This window comes from Thunnus thynnus, chromosome 20 (assembly GCF_963924715.1).
Source record: "Thunnus thynnus chromosome 20, fThuThy2.1, whole genome shotgun sequence".
In the NCBI taxonomy this organism is placed as follows: Eukaryota; Metazoa; Chordata; class Actinopteri; order Scombriformes; family Scombridae; genus Thunnus; species Thunnus thynnus.
This window is the reverse complement of record NC_089536.1, coordinates 7,035,633-7,055,725: the sequence shown is the minus strand read 5'-3', so window position 1 is coordinate 7,055,725 and position 20,093 is coordinate 7,035,633. Positions and strand designations below refer to the sequence as shown.

At 34.9% G+C, this 20,093-nt stretch overlaps 5 protein-coding genes across 5 annotated transcripts; 2 read left to right on the top strand and 3 right to left on the bottom strand.

The window, feature by feature from the left end:
* Positions 1-1,203: 1,203 nt before the first annotated feature.
* Positions 1,204-2,705, bottom strand: LOC137171711 (interferon a3-like). Its single transcript, XM_067575769.1, has 5 exons — positions 2,574-2,705; positions 2,379-2,465; positions 2,118-2,264; positions 1,450-1,530; positions 1,204-1,347 (listed from the first exon to the last, which is right to left on the bottom strand). The coding sequence occupies exons 1-5, from the start codon at positions 2,703-2,705 to the stop codon at positions 1,249-1,251; spliced, it is 546 nt and encodes a 181-aa protein (XP_067431870.1). The 3' UTR covers positions 1,204-1,248.
* A 2,006-nt stretch (positions 2,706-4,711) lies between these two features.
* Positions 4,712-6,173, top strand: LOC137171712 (interferon a3-like). Its single transcript, XM_067575770.1, has 5 exons — positions 4,712-4,843; positions 4,951-5,037; positions 5,151-5,300; positions 5,892-5,972; positions 6,075-6,173. Exons 1-5 carry the CDS (start codon positions 4,712-4,714, stop codon positions 6,171-6,173), a joined length of 549 nt encoding a protein of 182 aa, XP_067431871.1.
* A 2,083-nt stretch (positions 6,174-8,256) lies between these two features.
* LOC137171713 (interferon a3-like) lies at positions 8,257-9,765 on the bottom strand. Its single transcript, XM_067575771.1, has 5 exons — positions 9,634-9,765; positions 9,439-9,525; positions 9,176-9,325; positions 8,505-8,585; positions 8,257-8,402 (listed from the first exon to the last, which is right to left on the bottom strand). Exons 1-5 carry the CDS (start codon positions 9,763-9,765, stop codon positions 8,304-8,306), a joined length of 549 nt encoding a protein of 182 aa, XP_067431872.1. The 3' UTR covers positions 8,257-8,303.
* Positions 9,766-11,816: 2,051 nt separating this feature from the next.
* On the top strand, positions 11,817-14,583 carry LOC137172002 (interferon a3-like). Its single transcript, XM_067576250.1, has 5 exons — positions 11,817-11,948; positions 12,057-12,143; positions 12,257-12,406; positions 12,989-13,069; positions 14,452-14,583. The coding sequence occupies exons 1-5, from the start codon at positions 11,817-11,819 to the stop codon at positions 14,548-14,550; spliced, it is 549 nt and encodes a 182-aa protein (XP_067432351.1). The 3' UTR covers positions 14,551-14,583.
* Positions 14,584-16,663: 2,080 nt separating this feature from the next.
* LOC137172004 (interferon a3-like) lies at positions 16,664-18,124 on the bottom strand. Its single transcript, XM_067576252.1, has 5 exons — positions 17,993-18,124; positions 17,798-17,884; positions 17,533-17,682; positions 16,870-16,950; positions 16,664-16,767 (listed from the first exon to the last, which is right to left on the bottom strand). Exons 1-5 carry the CDS (start codon positions 18,122-18,124, stop codon positions 16,669-16,671), a joined length of 549 nt encoding a protein of 182 aa, XP_067432353.1. The 3' UTR covers positions 16,664-16,668.
* Positions 18,125-20,093: the final 1,969 nt, after the last annotated feature.

Genomic DNA, 20,093 nt, shown 5'->3' with positions numbered 1-20,093 from the left:
TTGTGATGATCATGTACCAGTACTTACACCTACTGTAGGTGCAAGATAGAAGTGATGTTAAATGGTCAAATCAGAGTAATAAACAATGCTGGATTCCTAACTTACTGCACCAAGTTTTCTGTCTGCAGTTTGATAATAAAAAAAACAACAACAATATAAACTAAAACTATTCAGGTCATAAATCCGGATTTGGACACAAAGTTCCTCTTCCAGGTTCATGGTTGATATTTTACTTCAGGGAAAGTGTCTCTGTGCTCACCTTAAATCTGAGTTAAAGGAGTGTACAACATGATTAGTGACATCACAACTAGTTTGGAGCCAATCAAGAGCCAGTAGACAACTTACACAAGTCTGATGCTGAAGCCTCCAGTGCACATACACTGGTATAAACTAAAACTATTCAGGTCATAAAACTGGATTTGGACACAGAGTCTCTCTTCCAGGTTCGTGGTTGATATTTCACTTCAGTGGTGTGAATTTATAACAAATTTGTGATTAATCAAATTAGGTAGACCCAAATGATGTGGAGTGAAACTGAACTTTTGGGGCCTCTTGCTTTGCCCAGTTAATAATCCAGCCTTGTGTTTTACTCTTCAGTTTTAATTGTCTGACTTGACCATTTAACATCACTTCTATCTTGCACTTATAGTAGGTGTAAGTACAAGTACATGATCATCAGAGATGTTAATGAGAGGTATTACTATAGAAATTACCCTAAATGTTCCTGTTGTGCATTTTTGCTCATTAAAAAGAAAATCTGCATTCACTTTGTTTATGCAACAGGAATAACAAACAAAACAAAAATGTTTCCATTTACATCATTTTTTATTGGCTATTACATGTAAAAAATCTTTAAAAATACATTTCATTTTGCTCAACGCTAAAAATCAACACATAGAAAGATACATGATCAACCAATCAAATGATACACAAACAATTCAATAAATAAACTGATAAATAAATAAATAAACTGATAAATAAACTGAGAAATCAATAAATGAATAAATAAATAAATAAATAAATAAATAATAAACAAACATGGGATGTAATGTAAAAAAAAAAAATTCTTCATTTTGCTCAATGCTAAAAATCAACACAGTCAACCAATCAGCTGTTGGTTACTAGAACAACTCAATAAATAAACTAATAAATAAATAAAGACATAAGAAAATAAATAGAATAATAAATAAATAAACTGCATGTAAACAAATAATTTAACACATTCTCAGTCTGACACACAGACAGGTTTCAGTTGGTGGTGAGTAGAGATGAAGCCAACTGGTCGACTCTGAATAGATGGATTTTGATTTCCCTCCTGATCAGCTCCCAGGCTTCAGCACTGTGACCCTACAGACAGAAGAATATTATTATTATTATTACAACATACTGGATGCGTCCAACCACAGTGTCTCACATCTAAGACCAAAGTGAATGGGACAGATAACTTACCATTCGCTTGATGTGGTCTGAGAGAGTGTGGAAATATTTGGTCAGGTCATCGTTTTTCTTCTTGTGGCTGTGACTCCCAATCTACATGAATCAGAAGTAAAATAATTTAGAAAATATGTCTTCATTCAAATAAATCTCCATCACACAGTCACAATGGACACATGTAGACAGGATTTCACTGTGACAGGAATCTAATTAAATGTAACAGTACATTGCATTTACTCAAGTACTTAAGTACAGTTTTGAAGTACTTGTACGCTACTTGAGTATTTAATTTTTCTGCTGCTTTGTAGTTCTACTACACCACAATTCAGAGGGAAATATTATACTTTATCCTCCATTACATTTTAGTCGACAGCTTTAGTTACATTGTTTTTACTCTTTTTTTGAATTATCATCTCACAGTCCTTCAGATTTATCTGCTGATTCTCATAAAATCCTGAAGATCAAATAATTACAATAAAATGCTGCTTATACACTGATTCATCAGTAATAATAATGTACTTTATTAAAGAAATCTAATATTGTCACAGCCTGATTTTCTGCAAAACAAGTACTTTTACTTTTACATAATACTTATGTACTTTTACTGAAGTAGGATTTTAAAAGCAGGACTTTTACTGAAGTAAAGGATGTGAGTACTTCTTCCAGTACTGGGCTCTACTTACACAGGGACGCAGACCATGAATCTGCCCGTTCACAACAATGACAAAGTCCTCTGTCTTCTTCTGCCATGATGCAGAACTGTGATCCTTCTTAAACAACTTAGCCAACTCCTTCAGAACCTGCACGATGAAAACAAGACGCTCCCCAGCCTGGAAGGAGGGAAAAAAACAATCACATATTACATTCATGTCACTTTTTCACAGCTGGGACCACACTTTTCTCTGAAAACAACAAAGAAAGAAACTTATTTCAGGATGACTTACTGATGCTTTGGACGCCTGAGTGTACAGACGATGAGGGAAGGCCACCTCCAGTTCAGCATCCTCAGTGGTGTTGGTGGAATTATTAGCCTGCATCACACACAAACAAATCACGTGTTAAAGTACAGATGATTAATAAAAGTGAGTCCATTAAGATAACTAAATCACTGTAAACAACATTTTAAAAAGCACACTTACCATCGTATCCAGTAGCTCCAAAGAGTTTTCAGTGTGCTGTTTGAATTTATGACTCAACCATCTGCAGCTCAGCGAGGATCCTGCGCTGTACAGACTGAGGAGCAGGCAAGCAAAGAAAATCCTGTTCATCATTTTTAAAAAGGTGTAATTTGCTTTTGTGAAGCGCAAATTCAGATGAGTCCTGGTGATCTGTTTGAGCAGACCTGCAGCGCCTCATTTATATCAGTGCGCACCTTTTTCATTTTCCAAACACCTGCGGGAAACACTTGTGTGACTTCACGCAGTTCAAAGGTCAAAATAAACATAAACATAACAACATGTTACACATTTCAGATCTGATATTGCGTCAGTATGAAAGATTTATCCCACAATCAATAAATATCACAGCAAAGTTAAATACCAAAGACAATGCATGTTATAGAATACCTAAAAAAAAACATCAAATCAAACACAGTTTATTGTTGATAATATTGGAATGACCCAGTTTTGATATTGGAAATTATGGGAATATTAAAGGAATATTAATGCGATTTTTCAAGGGCAACTAATAATAATAATAAAAGTTCAAATATGACGCCTGGTACATACACTGCAACAATTATTCAGGAATGGTTTGAGGAACATGACAAAGAAAGAATTTACAGGACTTTAAGGATCTGCTGTTAACGTCCTGGCTCCAGATACCAGAGGACACTTTCAGAGGTCTTGTGGAGTCCATGACTCGGTGGGTCAAAGCTGTTTTGGCTGCACGAGGGGGATCTAAACAATATTAGGCAGGTGGGTTTAATGCTGTGGCTGATCGGTGGTTTGTGAGAACCAGGAAGCCTATTGAAGGAGGATTCTCCTTCACCTTTTCATTTTACAGACTAGTAGCCTATTATATTTGTCATGTACATCATGAAGAGTCTGAAAAGTAACCAGCATTTATTGATTGTGTTTTATTTCTATGGTAGTTTCATTCTAATTAGTATTTTCATTTGTGGTTTGTAGCACGTTGTTTTTATTGTATTGTGTGTGTGTTTTTTCAAAAGTCTACAAGGACAAGAGATGTGAATCAAATTAGATTATTAATACTCTGCAGTTTACTGTATAAACAGCCACATTCTGATGAAAACAAGCTGAAATGTTACTGATCAGTTATGAATGAGCGTCACCGCGCAGCCGCAGTCACACACTGACTTTCATTTTCTCTTTGTGGGAACTTCCCATTTACTGCACTGAGTGGACACAGAATGATTATTGCTAGTCCACACATGATGTAATTCCAACAATTATCTCTTTATAATACATTTTCCATCTCATTGACCAGCGTGCAGACTGAAAGAGAGGTGATGACGTCATCAAAAAAACGATGCCTGAAATCTCAAAAATCCAAAACATTGTAAACTAACGAAATTAAATACATAAATAAATGTTCAAATATCCTAAAACCTTTATCAGTGACAGGGATTACATTCAAGGAGAATTAATTTTGGGTGTCCACAAATTTCTAGACCAACTATTTATAACATTGATTTTATTATTGGTGTTATTACATTTCGATGTATTTTATCATTTTATTATATTATTCTATTCATTGTTGGGTTTTTATCGTATTTTTTCATTTTATGTAGAACACTTTGTAACTTGTTTTAAAAGTGCTATATAAATATATAAATAAAGGTATTATTATTATTAGTTGCCCTTGAAAAATCACAATAATATTCCTATAATAATACTATAATTTCCCATATCGAATACTGACATATTCCAATCAATTCATCAACAGTAAACTGTGTTTGATTTGATGTTTTTAGGTATTCTATTACATGCATTGTCTTTGGTATTACTATATAGCAGTTTAGTCTTTTTTCATTCGTACCAGGCGTGATATTTTAACTTAACTGTGATATTTATTTATTGTGGGATAAATCTTTCATACTGACGCAATATCAAATCTGAAATGTGTAACATGTTGTTATGTTTATGTTTATTTTGACCTTTGAACCGCGTGAAGTCACACAAGTGTTTCCCGCAGGTGTTTGGAAAATGAAAAAGGTGCACACTGATATAAATGAGGCGCTGCAGGTCTGCTCAAACAGATCACCAGGACTCATCTGAATTTGCGCTTCACAAAAGCAAATTATACCTTTTTAAAAATGATGAACAGGATTTTCTTTGCTTGCCTGCTCCTCAGTCTGTACAGCGCAGGATCCTCGCTGAGCTGCAGATGGTTGAGACATAAATTCAGACAGCACACTGAAAACTCTTTGGAGCTACTGGATACGATGGTAAGTGTGCTTTTAAAAGGTTGTTTACATTGATTTAGTTATCTTAATGGACTCACTTTAATTAGTTGTCTGTACTTTAACACGTGATTTGTTTGTGTGTGATGCAGGCAAATAATTCCACCAACACCACTGAGGATGCTGAACTGGAGGTGGCCTTCCCTCGTGATCTGTACATTCAGGCGTCCAAAGCATCAGTAAGTCATCCTGAAATAAGTTTCTTTCTTTGTTGTTTTCAGAGAAAAGTGTGGTCACAGCTGTGAAAAAGTGACATGAATGTAATATGTGATTGTTTATTTCCTCATTCCAGGCTGGGGAGCGTCTTGTTTTCATCGTGCAGGTTCTGAAGGAGTTGGCTAAGTTGTTTAAGAAGGATCACAGCTCTGCATCATGGCAGAAGAAGACAGAGGAGGACTTTGTCAGTGTTGTGAACAGGCAGATTCATGGTCTGCGTCCCTGTGTAAGTAGAGCCCAGCACTGGAAGAAGTACTCACATCCTTTACTTCAGTAAAAGTAAATAAGTATTATTTAAAAGTAAAAGTACTTGTTTTGCAGAAAATCAGGCTGTGACAATATTAAATTTGTTTAATAAAGTACATTTTTATTACTGATGAATCAGTGTGTAAGCAGCATTTTATTGTAATTATTTGATCTTCAGAATTTTATAAGAATCAGCAGATAAATCTGAAGGACTGTGAGATGATAATTTGTGAAGGAAAGAAGAGAAAACAAACTTCTGTTACATAAAGCTTGTCTTATTTCATGTCAAAAGAGTAAAAAAAAGTAACTAAAGCTGTCAGATAAAATGTAATGGAGGATAAAGTACATTATTTCCCTCTGAATTGCGTAGTAGAAAAATTAAATACTCAAGTAACGTACAAGTACTTCAAAACTGTACTTAAGTACTTGAGTTAATGCAATGTACTGTTACATTTAATTAGATTTCTGTCACAGTGAAATCCCGTCTACATGTGTCCATTGTGACTGTGTGATGGAGATTTATTTGAATGAAGACGTATTTTCTAAATTATTTTGCTTCTGATTCATGTAGATTGGGAGTCACAGCCACAAGAAGAAAAACCATGACCTGACCAAATATTTCCACACTCTCTCAGACCACGTCAAGCGAATGGTAAGTTATCTGTCCCATTCACTTTGGTCTTAGATGTGAGACACTGTGGTTGGACGCATCCAGCATGTTGTAATAATAATAATAATATTCTTCTGTCTGTAGGGTCACAGTGCTGAAGCCTGGGAGCTGATCAGGAGGGAAATCAAAATCCATCTATTCAGAGTCGACCAGCTGGCTTCATCTCTACTCACCAACAACTGAAACCTGTCTGTGTGTTAGACTGAGAATGTTTTAAATTATTTACTTACATGCAGTTTATTTATTTATTTATTCATAATGTATTTATTTATTGATTTAATTGTTTGTGTATTTATCAGTTGATTGGTTGACTATGTGTCTCTCTATGTGTTGATTTTAGCATTGAGAAAAATGAAATATATATATTTTTTACCTGTATGTACATGGGATACCATGTTATAGCTAATAAAACAAATAATACTTCTCCCTGCAGTTGGAAATATTTTTGTTGTTTTTTTATTCCTGTTCCATAAACAAGATTTTCTATTAATGAGAATAGTCAAACAGCAGGAACATGTGAGGTGTTGTTCAGGATCTGATGCACACGTACCTCTCACAATCAGTTCTGATGATCATGGAACAGTACTTACAGCAGACCTCCAGGGGCCCCAAAAGCCTCCAGTTTGATCCATATCATTTCATTAATGGCAAATTTGTTATAAATTTGGACCACTGAAGTACAATATCAACCATGACAGGTCCTCCATCCTCCATCTTGCTCTGGTCTGGAAGAGGAACTCTCACTGTCACAATCCAGTTTAAACACCTGAATAGTTTTACTTTATATTGTTGTTTTTATCAAACTGCACACAGAAAACTTGGAAGTTAGTGTTATTCCAGGCTGCAACGGACAGTTATTCACATTATCAATAGGTCTGACAATTAGTTTCTTGAATAATCGATTGTTCAGTGTATAAAATGTCAGAAAACAGTCTGATGGTCATTATTCTTTATTCACTGAAGCAAAGTTAACATTTTCAAAGTTCTCATTTCTTCTGAACAACAGTCAAAAACCAGAAGATGTTGAGTTTATTATCATAAATAACTGTGAATATTAGTAAATATTCACAGTTGAGTAGTTGGTACCAGTGAAATTTTGGGAATTTAGCTTAAAAAATTAAACAAACTAAACAACTAATCAGTTATCAAAAGTGTCCTCCTCCAGTCAGAAGTGTTTTTCTTCTTGTTCCTCTGGTTGGGGGTTTGATTTTCTCTGTGCAGAATGATGTTTGTGCAGAGTTTGACACTAGAAGCTGTTTTTACGAAGGGGGAAAGTGTCTCTGTGCTCACCTTAAATCTGAGTTAAGGGAGTGTTCAATATGATTAGTGACATCACAACTAGTTTGGAGCCAATCAAGAGCCAGTAGACAACTTACACAAGTCTGATGCTGAAGCCTCCAGTGCACATACACTGGTATTAATTAAAACTACTCAGGTCATAAAACTGGATTTGGACACAGAGTTCCTCTTCCAGGTTTGTGGTTGATATTTTACTTCAGTGGTGTGAATTTATAACAAATTTATGATTAATCAGATTAGATAGACCCAAATGATGTGGAGTGAAACTGAACTTTTGGGGCCTCTTGCTTTGCCCAGTTAATAATCCAGTCAGTTAATCCAGTTAATTCAGTTTTAATTGTATGACTTGACCATTTAACATCACTTCTATCTTGTACGTACAGTAGGTGTAAGTACTGGTACATGATCATCAGACATGTTAATGAGAGGTATTACTATAGAAATTACCCTAAATGTTCCTGTTGTGTATTTGTGCTCATTAAAAAGAAAATCTGCATTCACTTTGTTTATACAACAGGAATAACAAACAAAACAAAAATGTTTCCATTTACATCATTTTTTATTGGCTATAACATGTAAAAAATCTTTAAAAATACATTTCATTTTGCTCAACACTAAAAATCAACACATAGAAAGATACATGATCAACCAATCAACTGATACACAAACAATTCAATAAATAAACTGATAAATAAATAACTAAAGTGACACATAAACTGAGAAATCAATAAATGAATAAATGAATGAATAAATAAATAAATAAATAAATAAATAAATAAATAAATAAATAAATAAACAAACAAACATGGGATGTAATGTAAAAAAAAGAATTCTTCATTTTGCTCAATGCTAAAAATCAACACAATCAACCAATCAGCTGTTGGTTATTAAAACAACTCAATAAATAAACTAATAAATAAATAAAGACATAAGAAAATAAATAGAATAATAAATAGATAAACTGCATGTAAACAAATAATTTAACACATTCTCAGTCTGACACACAGACAGGTTTCAGTTGGTGGTGAGTAGAGATGAAGCCAGCTGGTCGACTCTGAATAGATGGATTTTGATTTCCCTCCTGATCAGCTCCCAGGCTTCAGCACTGTGACCCTACAGACAGAAGAATATTATTATTATTATTACAACATGCTGGATGCATCCAACCACAGTGTCTCACATCTAAGACCAAAGTGAATGGGACAGATAACTTACCATTCGCTTGACGTGGTCTGAGAGAGTGTGGAAATATTTGGTCAGGTCATGGTTTTTCTTCTTGTGGCTGTGACTCCCAATCTACATGAATCAGAAGTAAAATAATTTAGAAAATACATCTTCATTCAAATAAATCTCCATCACACAGTCACAATGGACACATGTAGACGGGATTTCACTGTGACAGAAATCTAATTAAATGTAACAGTACATTGCATTTACTCAAGTACTTAAGTACAGTTTTGAAGTACTTGTACGCTACTTGAGTATTTAATTTTTCTACTACACAATTCAGAGGGAAATAATGTACTTTATCCTCCATTACATTTTATCTGACAGCTTTAGTTACTTTTTTTACTCTTTTGAAATGAAATAAGACAAGCTTTATGTAACAGAAGTTTGTTTTCTCTTCTTTCCTTCACAAATTATCATCTCACAGTCCTTCAGATTTATCTGCTGATTCTTATAAAATCCTGAAGATCAAATAATTACAATAAAATGCTGCTTATACACTGATTCATCAGTAATAAAAATGTACTTTATTAAACAAATTTAATATTGTCACAGCCTGATTTTCTGCAAAACAAGTACTTTTACTTTTAAATAGTACTTATTTACTTTTATTGAAGTAAAGGATGTGAGTACTTCTTCCAGTGCTGGGCTCTACTTACACAGGGACGCAGACCATGAATCTGCCCGTTCACAACACTGACAAAGTCCTCCTCTGTCTTCTTCTGCCATGATGCAGAGCTGTGATCCTTCTTAAACAACTTAGCCAACTCCTTCAGAACCTGCACGATGAAAACAAGACGCTCCCCAGTCTGGAATGAGGAAATAAACAATCACATATTACATTCATGTCACTTTTTCACAGCTGTGACCACACTTTTCTCTGAAAACAACAAAGAAAGAAACTTATTTCAGGATGACTTACTGATGCGTTGGACGCCTGAATGTACAGACGATGAGGGAAGGCCACCTCCAGTTCAGCATCCTCAGTGGTGTTGGTGGAATTATTTGCCTGCATCACACACAAACAAATCACGTGTTAAAGTACAGACAACTAATTAAAGTGAGTCCATTAAGATAACTAAATCAATGTAAACAACATTTTAAAAAGCACACTTACCATCGTATCCAGTAGCTCCAAAGAGTTTTTAGTGTGCTGTCTGAATTTATGAACCAACCATCTGCAGCTCAGCGAGGATCCTGCGCTGTACAGACTGAGGAGCACACAAGCAAAGAAAATCCTGTTCATCATTTTTAAAAAGGTATAATTTGCTTTTGTGAAGCGCAAATTCAGATGAGTCCTGGTGATCTGTTTGAGCAGACCTGCAGCGCCTCATTTATATCAGTGCGCACCTTTTTCATTTTCCAAACACCTGCGGGAAACACTTGTGTGACTTCACGCGGTTCAAAGGTCAAAATAAACATAAACATAACAACATGTTACACATTTCAGATTTGATATTGCGTCAGTATGAAAGATTTATCCCACAATAAATAAATATCACAGTTAAGTTAAAATATCACGCCTGGTACGAATGAAAAAAGACTAAACTGCTATATAGTAATACCAAAGACAATGCATGTAATAGAATACCTAAAAACATTAAATCAAACACAGTTAATTGTTGATGAATTGATTGGAATATGTCAGTATTCGATATGGGAAATTATAGTATTATTATAGGAATATTATTGTGATTTTTCAAGGGCAACTAATAATAATAATACCTTTATTTATATATTTATATAGCACTTTTAAAACAAGTTACAAAGTGTTCTACATAAAATGAAAAAATACGATAAAAACCCAACAATGAATAGAATAATATAATAAAATGATAAAATAGATCGAAATATAATAACACCAATAATAAAATCAATGTTATAAATAGTTGGTCTAGAAATTTGTGGACACCCAAAATTAATTCTCCTTGAATGTAATCCCTGTCACTGATAAAGGTTTTAGGATATTTGAACATTTATTTATGTATTTAATTTCGTTAGTTTACAGTGTTTTTGTCTTTTTGAGATTTCAGGCATCGTTTTTTTGATGACGTCATCACCTCTCTTTCAGTCTGCACGCTGGTCAATGAGATGGAAAATGTATTATAAAGAGATAATTGTTGGAATTACATCATGTGTGGACTAACAATAATCATTCTGTGTCCACTCAGTGTAGTAAATGGGAAGTTCCCACAAAGAGAAAATGAAAGTCAGTGTGTGACTTCGGCTGCGCGGTGACGCTCATTCATAACTGATCAGTAACATTTCAGCTTGTTTTCATCAGAATGTGGCTGTTTATACAGTAAACTGCAGAGTATTAATAATCTAATTTGATTCACATCTTTTGTCCTTATAGACTTTTGAAAAAACACACACACAATACAATAAAAACAACGTGCTACAAACCACAAATGAAAATACTAATTAGAATGAAACTACCATAGAAATAAAACACAATCAATAAATGCTGGTTACTTTTCAGACTCTTCATGATGTACAGGACAAATATAATAAGCTACTAGTCTGTAAAATGAAAAGGTGAAGGAGAATCCTCCTTCAATAGGCTTCCTGGTTCTCACAAACCACCGATCAGCCGCAACATTAAACCCACCTGCCTAATATTGTTTAGATCCCCCTCGTGCAGCCAAAACAGCTTTGACCCACCGAGTCATGGACTCCACAAGACCTCTGAAGGTGTTCTCTGGTATCTGGCACCAAGACGTTAACAGCAGATCCTTAAAGTCCTGTAAATTCTTTCTTTGTCATGTTCCTCAAACCATTCCTGAATAATTGTTGCAGTGTATGTACCAGGCGTCATATTTTAACTTTTATTATTATTATTAGTTGCCCTTGAAAAATCGCATTAATATTCCTATAATATTCCCATAATTTCCAATATCGAAGCTGAGTCATTCCAATATTATCAACAGTAAACTGTGTTTGATTTAATGTTTTTAGGTATTCTATTACATGCATTGTCTTTGGTATTACTATATAGCAGTTTAGTCTTTTTTAATTCGTACCAGGCGTGTTATTTTAACTTTGCTGTGATATTTATTTGTTGTGGGATAAATCTTTCATACTGACGCAATATCAAATCTGAAATGTGTAACATGTTGTTATGTTTATGTTTATTTTGACCTTTGAACCGCGTGAAGTCACACAAGTGTTTCCCGCAGGTGTTTGGAAAATGAAAAAGGTGCACACTGATATAAATGAGGCGCTGCAGGTCTGCTCAAACAGATCACCAGGACTCATCTGAATTTGCGCTTCACAAAAGCAAATTATACCTTTTTAAAAATGATGAACAGGATTTTCTTTGCTTGCCTGCTCCTCAGTCTGTACAGCGCAGGATCCTCGCTGAGCTGCAGATGGTTGAGTCATAAATTCAAACAGCACACTGAAAACTCTTTGGAGCTACTGGATACGATGGTAAGTGTGCTTTTTAAAATGTTGTTTACAGTGATTTATTTATCTTAATGGACTCACTTTAATTCATTGTCTGTACTTTAACACATGATTTGTTTGTGTGTGATGCAGGCTAATAATTCCACCAACACCACTGAGAATGCTGAACTGGAGGTGGCCTTCCCTCATCGTCTGTACACTCAGGCGTCCAAAGCATCAGTAAGTCATCCTGAAATAAGTTTCTTTCTTTGTTGTTTTCAGAGAAAAGTGTGGTCACAGCTGTGAAAAAGTGACATGAATGTAATATGTGATTGTTTATTTCCTCATTCCAGGCTGGGGAGCGTCTTGTTTTCATCGTGCAGGTTCTGAAGGAGTTGGCTAAGTTGTTTAAGAAGGATCACAGCTCTGCATCATGGCAGAAGAAGACAGAGGAGGACTTTGTCATTGTTGTGAACGGGCAGATTCATGGTCTGCGTCCCTGTGTAAGTAGAGCCCAGTACTGGAAGAAGTACTCACATCCTTTACTTCAGTAAAAGTACTTGTTTTGCAGAAAATCAGGCTGTGACAATATTAAATTTGTTTAATAAAGTACATTATTATTACTGATGAATCAGTGTATAAGCAGCATTTTATTATAATTATTTGATCTTCAGGATTTTATAAGAATCAGCAGATAAATCTGAAGGACTGTGAGATGATAATTTGTGAAGGAAAGAAGAGAAAACAAACTTCTGTTACATAAAGCTTGTCTTATTTCATGTCAAAAGAGTAAAAAAAGTAACTAAAGCTGTCAGATAAAATGTAATGGAGGATAAAGTACATTATTTTCCTCTGAATTGTGGTGTAGTAGAACTACAAAATAACAAAAAAATTAAATACTCAAGTAACGTGCAAGTACTTCAAAACTGTACTTAAGTACTTGAGTTAATGCAATGTACTGTTACATTTAATTATATTTCTGTCACAGTGAAATCCCGTCTACATGTGTCCATTGTGACTGTGTGATGGAGATTTATTTGAATGAAGACGTATTTTCTAAATTATTTTGCTTCTGATTCATCTAGATTGGGAGTCACAGCCACAAGAAGAAAAACGATGACTTGACCAAATATTTCCACACTCTCTCAGACCACGTCAAGCGAATGGTAAGTTATCTGTCCCATTCACTTTGGTCTTAGATGTGAGACACTGTGGTTGGACGCATCCAGCATGTTGTAATATTATTTAGAAAATGCCATTTCTGTAGAAATTGCGTGTGATTGCTGAAAGCGAATTTAGATTGCATAACTGGAAGCTCAACACTATTGAAAAATCTACCAATATTAAAATCAGCAATGGGTGGAATTGAACCTACACCCTCATGTTTATAAGACAGAAATGCTATGCACTGAGCTAACATGTCACACAGTAATGTCAGGCCAGATTCTGGTATTTAGCCTGTCAATTGCATGAAATTAACAAAAAAGCAGTTAGGCTCAGCTCATTAAGCAGATTGACATCACCTGGACTCCTTCATCCTTCAACTCCACTGAGTTCTGCCCTAAGCAGCGCTCAAACTCACAACCTTTGGATCTAAAAGGATTTGAGAAGTGACATGAACTTAAACCACTGGACTACTCAGACAGGACTTAGAGAATAAGAAAAAGATGTATTTAACAAGAATAGCAATCCACATTTTAGGTAATAATGTTGAGGTAAGCTAGAGTGGAATTGAATTATGGTACAGGATAAAGATGTGAAGCAACTTTGTACATGAGAGCAATATTATAGGGAGCACTGCAGTAAACAGGCATCGAACACACAACCTTGTCATCTAAGGGGTAGCTGATCATGAGGACAGTGTTCTAAACCACTGAGCCCACAGACATTGCCAGTAATGAGTGGAAAAAATCTCCATTTTGACGATGAAAATGTATTTACATTTTGAGAGAGAGGGGGCTTGTGGCAACATACTGAGGCAAGATATGTGCTTGAGAAGTTAAAATTGTGGGAGTGACAGCAGTTTAGAAAAATATTTCTGGTCTAAAATTATCTGTGCTCTCCACTGTGCCTGATCACATGACACACTGGTGAGACCTGAAAAAGTCTGAAAAACCCCTGACTTTGGGCTTAAATTGCTGAAAAACTACAAAAGATATCACTAAACAATCTGGTAACTTTGAAAGTTCAAAGTTTTGTGAACATTTTACAGTTTGAATGGTGTCTATACGATAAGGGACTTCCGAGCAGTTGAGTGTCAAAGTGACCAAGGTTCAAACTCAGTTGGATGGTTCGTCCCATAGACTGCCTTTATAAATTTTAATGTTTTAAAAAATTATATAAAATCGCTGAAATATGTTACATTTCAGAAAAATACCAGCACACATCTGCTGAATGAGTTGCACAGATTGACAGTTGAATGGTTTTTATAACACAAAGTATGCAGCAGTTGAAACGTGGAAAAAAACGTATGGAAGACGGAATAAGAATAAAGAGTGAGAATGTTGCTTTCAGCAATCACACATTAATAATATTCTTCTGTCTGTAGGGTCACAGTGCTGAAGCCTGGGAGCTGATCAGGAGGGAAATCAAAATGCATCTATTCAGAGTCGACCAGCTGGCTTCATCTCTACTCACCAACAACTGAAACCTGTCAGTGTCAGACTGAGAATGTGTTAAATTATTTACTTACATGCAGTTTATTTATTTATTTGTATTTATGTATTAATGTATTTATTTGTATTTATATTTATATTTTATTTGTATGTATTTATTTATTGATTTAATTGTTTGTGTATTTATCAGTTGATTGGTTGACTATGTGTCTCTCTATGTGTTGATTTTAGCATTGAGAAAAATGAAATATATATATTTTTTACCTGTATGTACATGGGATACCATGTTATAGCTAATAAAACAAATAATACTTCTCCCTGCAGTTGGAAATATTTTTCTTGTTTTTTTTATTCCTGTTCCATAAACAAAGACGATGCAGACTTTCTATTAATGAGTAAAGTCAAACAGCAGGAACATGTGAGGTGTTGTTCAGGCTCTGATGCACACGTACCTCTCACAATCAGTTCTGATGATCATGGAACAGTACTTACAGCAGACCTCCAGGGGCCCCAAAAGCCTCCAGTTTGATCCATATCATTTCATTAATGGCAAATTTGTTATAAATTTGGACCACTGAGGTACAATATCAACCATGACAGGTCCTCCATCCTCCATCTTGCTCTGGTCTGGAAGAGGAACTCTCACTGTCACAATCCAGTTTAAACACCTGAATAGTTTTACTTTATATTGTTGTTTTTATCAAACTGCACACAGAAAACTTGGAAGTTAGTATTATTCCAGGCTGTAACGGACAGTTATTCTCATTAACAATAGGTCTGACAGTTATTGTTCAGAGTATAAAATGTCAGAAAACAGTCTGATGTCATTATTCTTTAGTCACTGAAGCAAAGTTAACATTTTCAAAGTTCTCATTTCTTCTGAACAACAGTCAAAAACCCAAAGATGTTGAGTTTATTATCATAAATAGTTGGTGAGTAGTTGGTCCTAGTGATTTTTTGGGAGTTTAGCTTAAAAAATTAAACAAACTAAACAACTAATCAGTTATCAAAACTGTCCACCTCCAGTCAAAAGTGTTTTTCTTCTTGTTCCTCTGGTTGGAGGTTTGATTTTCTCTGTGCAGAATGATGTTTGTGCAGAGTTTGACACTAGAAGCTGTTTTTACATTCATCAGCCGAAGGGGGAAAGTGTCTCTGTGCTCACCTTAAATCTCAAAGGAGTGTTGAATATGATTAGTGACATCACAACTAGTTTGGAGCCAAGCAAGAGCCAGTAGACAACTTACACAAGTCTGATGCTGAAGCCTCCAGTGCACATACACTGGTATTAATTAAAACTACTCAGGTCATAAAACTGGATTTGGACACAGAGTCTCTCTTCCAGGTTTGTGGTTGATATTTCACTTCAGTGGTGCGAATTTATAACAAATTTATGATTAATCAGATTAGATAGACCTTAATGATGTGGAGTGAAACTGAACTTTTGGGGCCTCTTGCTTTGCCCAGTTAATGATCCAGCCTTGTGTTTTACTCTTCAGTTTTAATTGTCTGACTTGACCATTTAACATCACTTCTATCTTGCACCTACAGTAGGTGTAAGTACTGGTACATGATCATCAGACATGTTAATGAGAGGTATTACTGTAGAAATTACCCTAAATGTTCCTGTTGTGCATTTGTGTTCATTAAAAAGAAAATCTGCATTCACTTTGTTTATACAACAGGAATAACAAACAAAACAAAAATGTTTCCATTTACATAATTTTTTATTGGCTATAACATGTAAAAAATCTTTAAAAATACATTTCATTTTGCTCAACGCTAAAAAGCAACACATACACAAACAGTTCAGTAAATAAACTGATAAATAAATAAATAAACTGATACATAAACTGAGAAATCAATCAATCAATAAATGAATAAATACATGAATAAATAAATAAATAAATAAATAAATAAATAAATAAATAAATAAATAAACATGGGATGTAATGTAAAAAAAAAAAAATTCTTCATTTTGCTCAATGCTAAAAATCAACACAATCAACCAATCAGCTGTTGGTTACTAAAACAACTCAATAAATAAACTGATAAATAAATAAAGACATTAGAAAATAAATAGAATAATAAATAAATAAACTGCATGTAAGTAAATAATTTAACACATTCTCAGTCTAACACACAGACAGGTTTCAGTTGTTGGTGAGTAGAGATGAAGCCAGCTGGTCGACTCTGAATAGATGGATTTTGATTTCCCTCCTGATCAGCTCCCAGGCTTCAGCACTGTGACCCTAAAGACAGAAGAATATTATTATTATTATTACAACATGCTGGATGCATCCAACCACAGTGTCTCACATCTAAGACCAAAGTGAATGGGACAGATAACTTACCATTCGCTTGACGTGGTCTGAGAGAGTGTGGAAATATTTGGTCAGGTCATGGTTTTTCTTCTTGTGGCTGTGACTCCCAATCTAGATGAATCAGAAGTAAAATAATTTAGAAAATACATCTTCATTCAAATAAATCTCCATCACACAGTCACAATGGACACATGTAGACAGGATTTCACTGTGACATAAATCTAATTAAATGTAACAGTACATTGCATTTACTTAAGTACTTAAGTAAAGTTTTGAAGTACTTGTATATTACTTGAGTATTTAATTTTTCTGCTGCTTTGTAATTCTACTACACCACAATTCAGAGGGAACTATTGTACTTTATCCTTCACTACATTTTATCCGACAGCTTTAGTTACTTTTTTTACTCTTTTGACGTGAAATAAGACAAGCTTTATGTAACAGAAGTTTGTTTTTTCTTCTTTCCTTCACAAATTATCATCTCACAGTCCTTCAGATTTATCTGCTGATTCTTATAAAATCCTGAAGATCAAATAATTACAATAAAATGCTGCTTATACACTGATTCATCAGTAATAATAATGTACTTTATTAAACAAATTTAATATTGTCACAGCCTGATTTTCTGCAAAACAAGTACTTTTACTGAAGTAAAGGATGTGAGTACTTCTTCCAGTACTGGGCTCTACTTACACAGGGACGCAGACCATGAATCTGCCCGTTCACAACAATGACAAAGTCCTCCTCTGTCTTCTTCTGCCATGATGCAGAGCTGTGATCCTTCTTAAACAACTTAGCCAACTCCTTCAGAACCTGCACGATGAAAACAAGACGCTCCCCAGCCTGGAATGAGGAAATAAAACAATCACATATTACATTCATGTCACTTTTTCACAGCTGTGACCACACTTTTCTCTAAAAACAATTGAAGAAAGAAACTTATTTCAAGATGACTTACTGATGCTTTGGACGCCTGAGTGTACAGACGATGAGGGAAGGCCACCTCCAGTTCAGCATCCTCAGTGGTGTTGTTGGAATTATTAGCCTGAATCACACACAAACAAATCACGTGTTAAAGTACAGACAATGAATTAAAGTGAGTCCATTAAGATAACTAAATCAATGTAAACAACATTTTAAAAAGCACACTTACCATCGTATCCAGTAGCTCCAAAGAGTTTTCAGTGTGCTGTCTGAATTTATGAGCCAACCATCTGCAGCTCAGCGAGGATCCTGCGCTGTACAGACTGAGGAGCAGGCAAGCAAAGAAAATCCTGTTGGTCATTTTTAAAAAGGTATAATTTGCTTTTGTGTGGAGTAAATCCAGATCTTGTGATCTGTGATGGTGATCTGTTTGAGCAGACCTGCAGCGCTTCATTTATAGCAGCGCGCACCTTTTTCATTTTCCAAACACCTGCGGGAAATTCTCAACATGACCTGCGGGTTTGACGCGCTCCAAAAGTCGAAATAAACCACAACACACGTATAATGTCACACATTTCGGATTTAAATTATTGTCCCATTTTTTGATTTTCCTTACGTCTTACTGTCTTATAACTTAATAAATGTTAAAGCATATATCTAAAATATCACGCCAGATATTAAAAATATCACAGAGACATGAATATACGTCATAAGAGGCCGCCACGTAGAACGTTCATATTGTACAATACCTCAGAAATGCATGAAAACAAACGTAGCTCATCATTCATCATCATAGCTACATGTAGGGAAAATCTGGGGAGCAATAGGAATATTTTTGCGATATTTTACAGTGTTTTGGACATTTGAGGCAAGAAATTGAATGTTTTTATTTAGTTTTGATGCAGTGATCATCTCCCTTTTAATCTGCAGACTGTGCAGTATGAGGGGCAGCCTGAGTGTATTAGGAAACATAATAATAATCATAATCATTTATGAATCATCAATAATCCAGACCGTAGGCGTGTTCGCTGCGTGCTCATACCTGCCACAGGTGTCAAGCGCTCCCCTTAAAGAGAAAATGAAAGTGACGCTCAGTTCATTTTCATACTGCGGTGACAATCACAGCACACGTCTCTGAAGAATGACCGGACATATATGGAAGAACTGACGGCATTCCTGGGAATTTCGTCTACATTTATGGTACTAGTAATGTATTAACTTTCCATTTTTTGCTTGTTACACTGTAGCGTGTGTTTGTAGGGAGCATAAGGGGACAAAGGTTGTAATTTGTCTGTGAATTTAATATTCTTTCCTTCTTGTCCCTTTAAAGCGAAAATAATTATGTAGGATATCAAACATGATGGAAAGTTTGTTCACAAAATTTTGTCTAAATGTTTTCTTTTTAACGATATATGTGATTTTTAAGATATGTTTATTCTCCTTTTTATTTATTTCATTTGGAATAATAACTGGGCATTCAGGGGACTGATTGGATATAATGTATTTTAAGTGTCCTTACTGTATAACACTGTAGGTCTATACTGGAAGAGATGTTTTATGTTGTTTTTTAGGAAGTTGCCAGTACTGGAGGAAGTATTCAGACTCTTTGATAAAAGCAGCACATCCACAGTGTAAAAATACTTAAAAATAAGTTGTACAAGAAGTACATTTACTCAAGTGCTGCACTCAAGTAAAGGATATGAATACTTCTTCTTGCCATATCATTTCATTAATGGCAAATTTGTTATAAATTTGGACCACTGAAGTACAATATCAATCATGACAGGTCCTCCATCCTCCATCTTGCTCTGGTCTGGGAGAGGAACTCTCACTGTCACAATCCAGTTTAAACACCTGAATAGTTTTACTTTATATTGTTGTTTTTATCAAACTGCACACAGAAAACTTGGAAGTTAGTATTATTCCAGGCTGCAACGGACAGTTATTCTCATTATCAATAGGTCTGACAATTAGTTTCTTGAATAATCGATTGTTCAGAGTATAAAATGTCAGAAAACAGTCTGATGGTCATTATTCTTTATTCACTGAAGCAAAGTTAACATTTTCAAAGTTCTCATTTCTTCTGAACAACAGTCAAAAACCCAAAGATGTTGAGTTTATTATCATAAATAACTGTGAATATTAGTAAATATTCACAGTTGAGTAGTTGGTACCAATGAAATTTTGGGAATTTAGCTTAAAAAATTAAAGAAATTAAACAACTAATCAGTTATCAAAAGTGTCCTCCTCCAGTCAAAAGTGTTTTTCTTCTTGTTCCTCTGGTTGGAGGTTTGATTTTCTCTGTGCAGAATGATGTTTGTGCAGAGTTT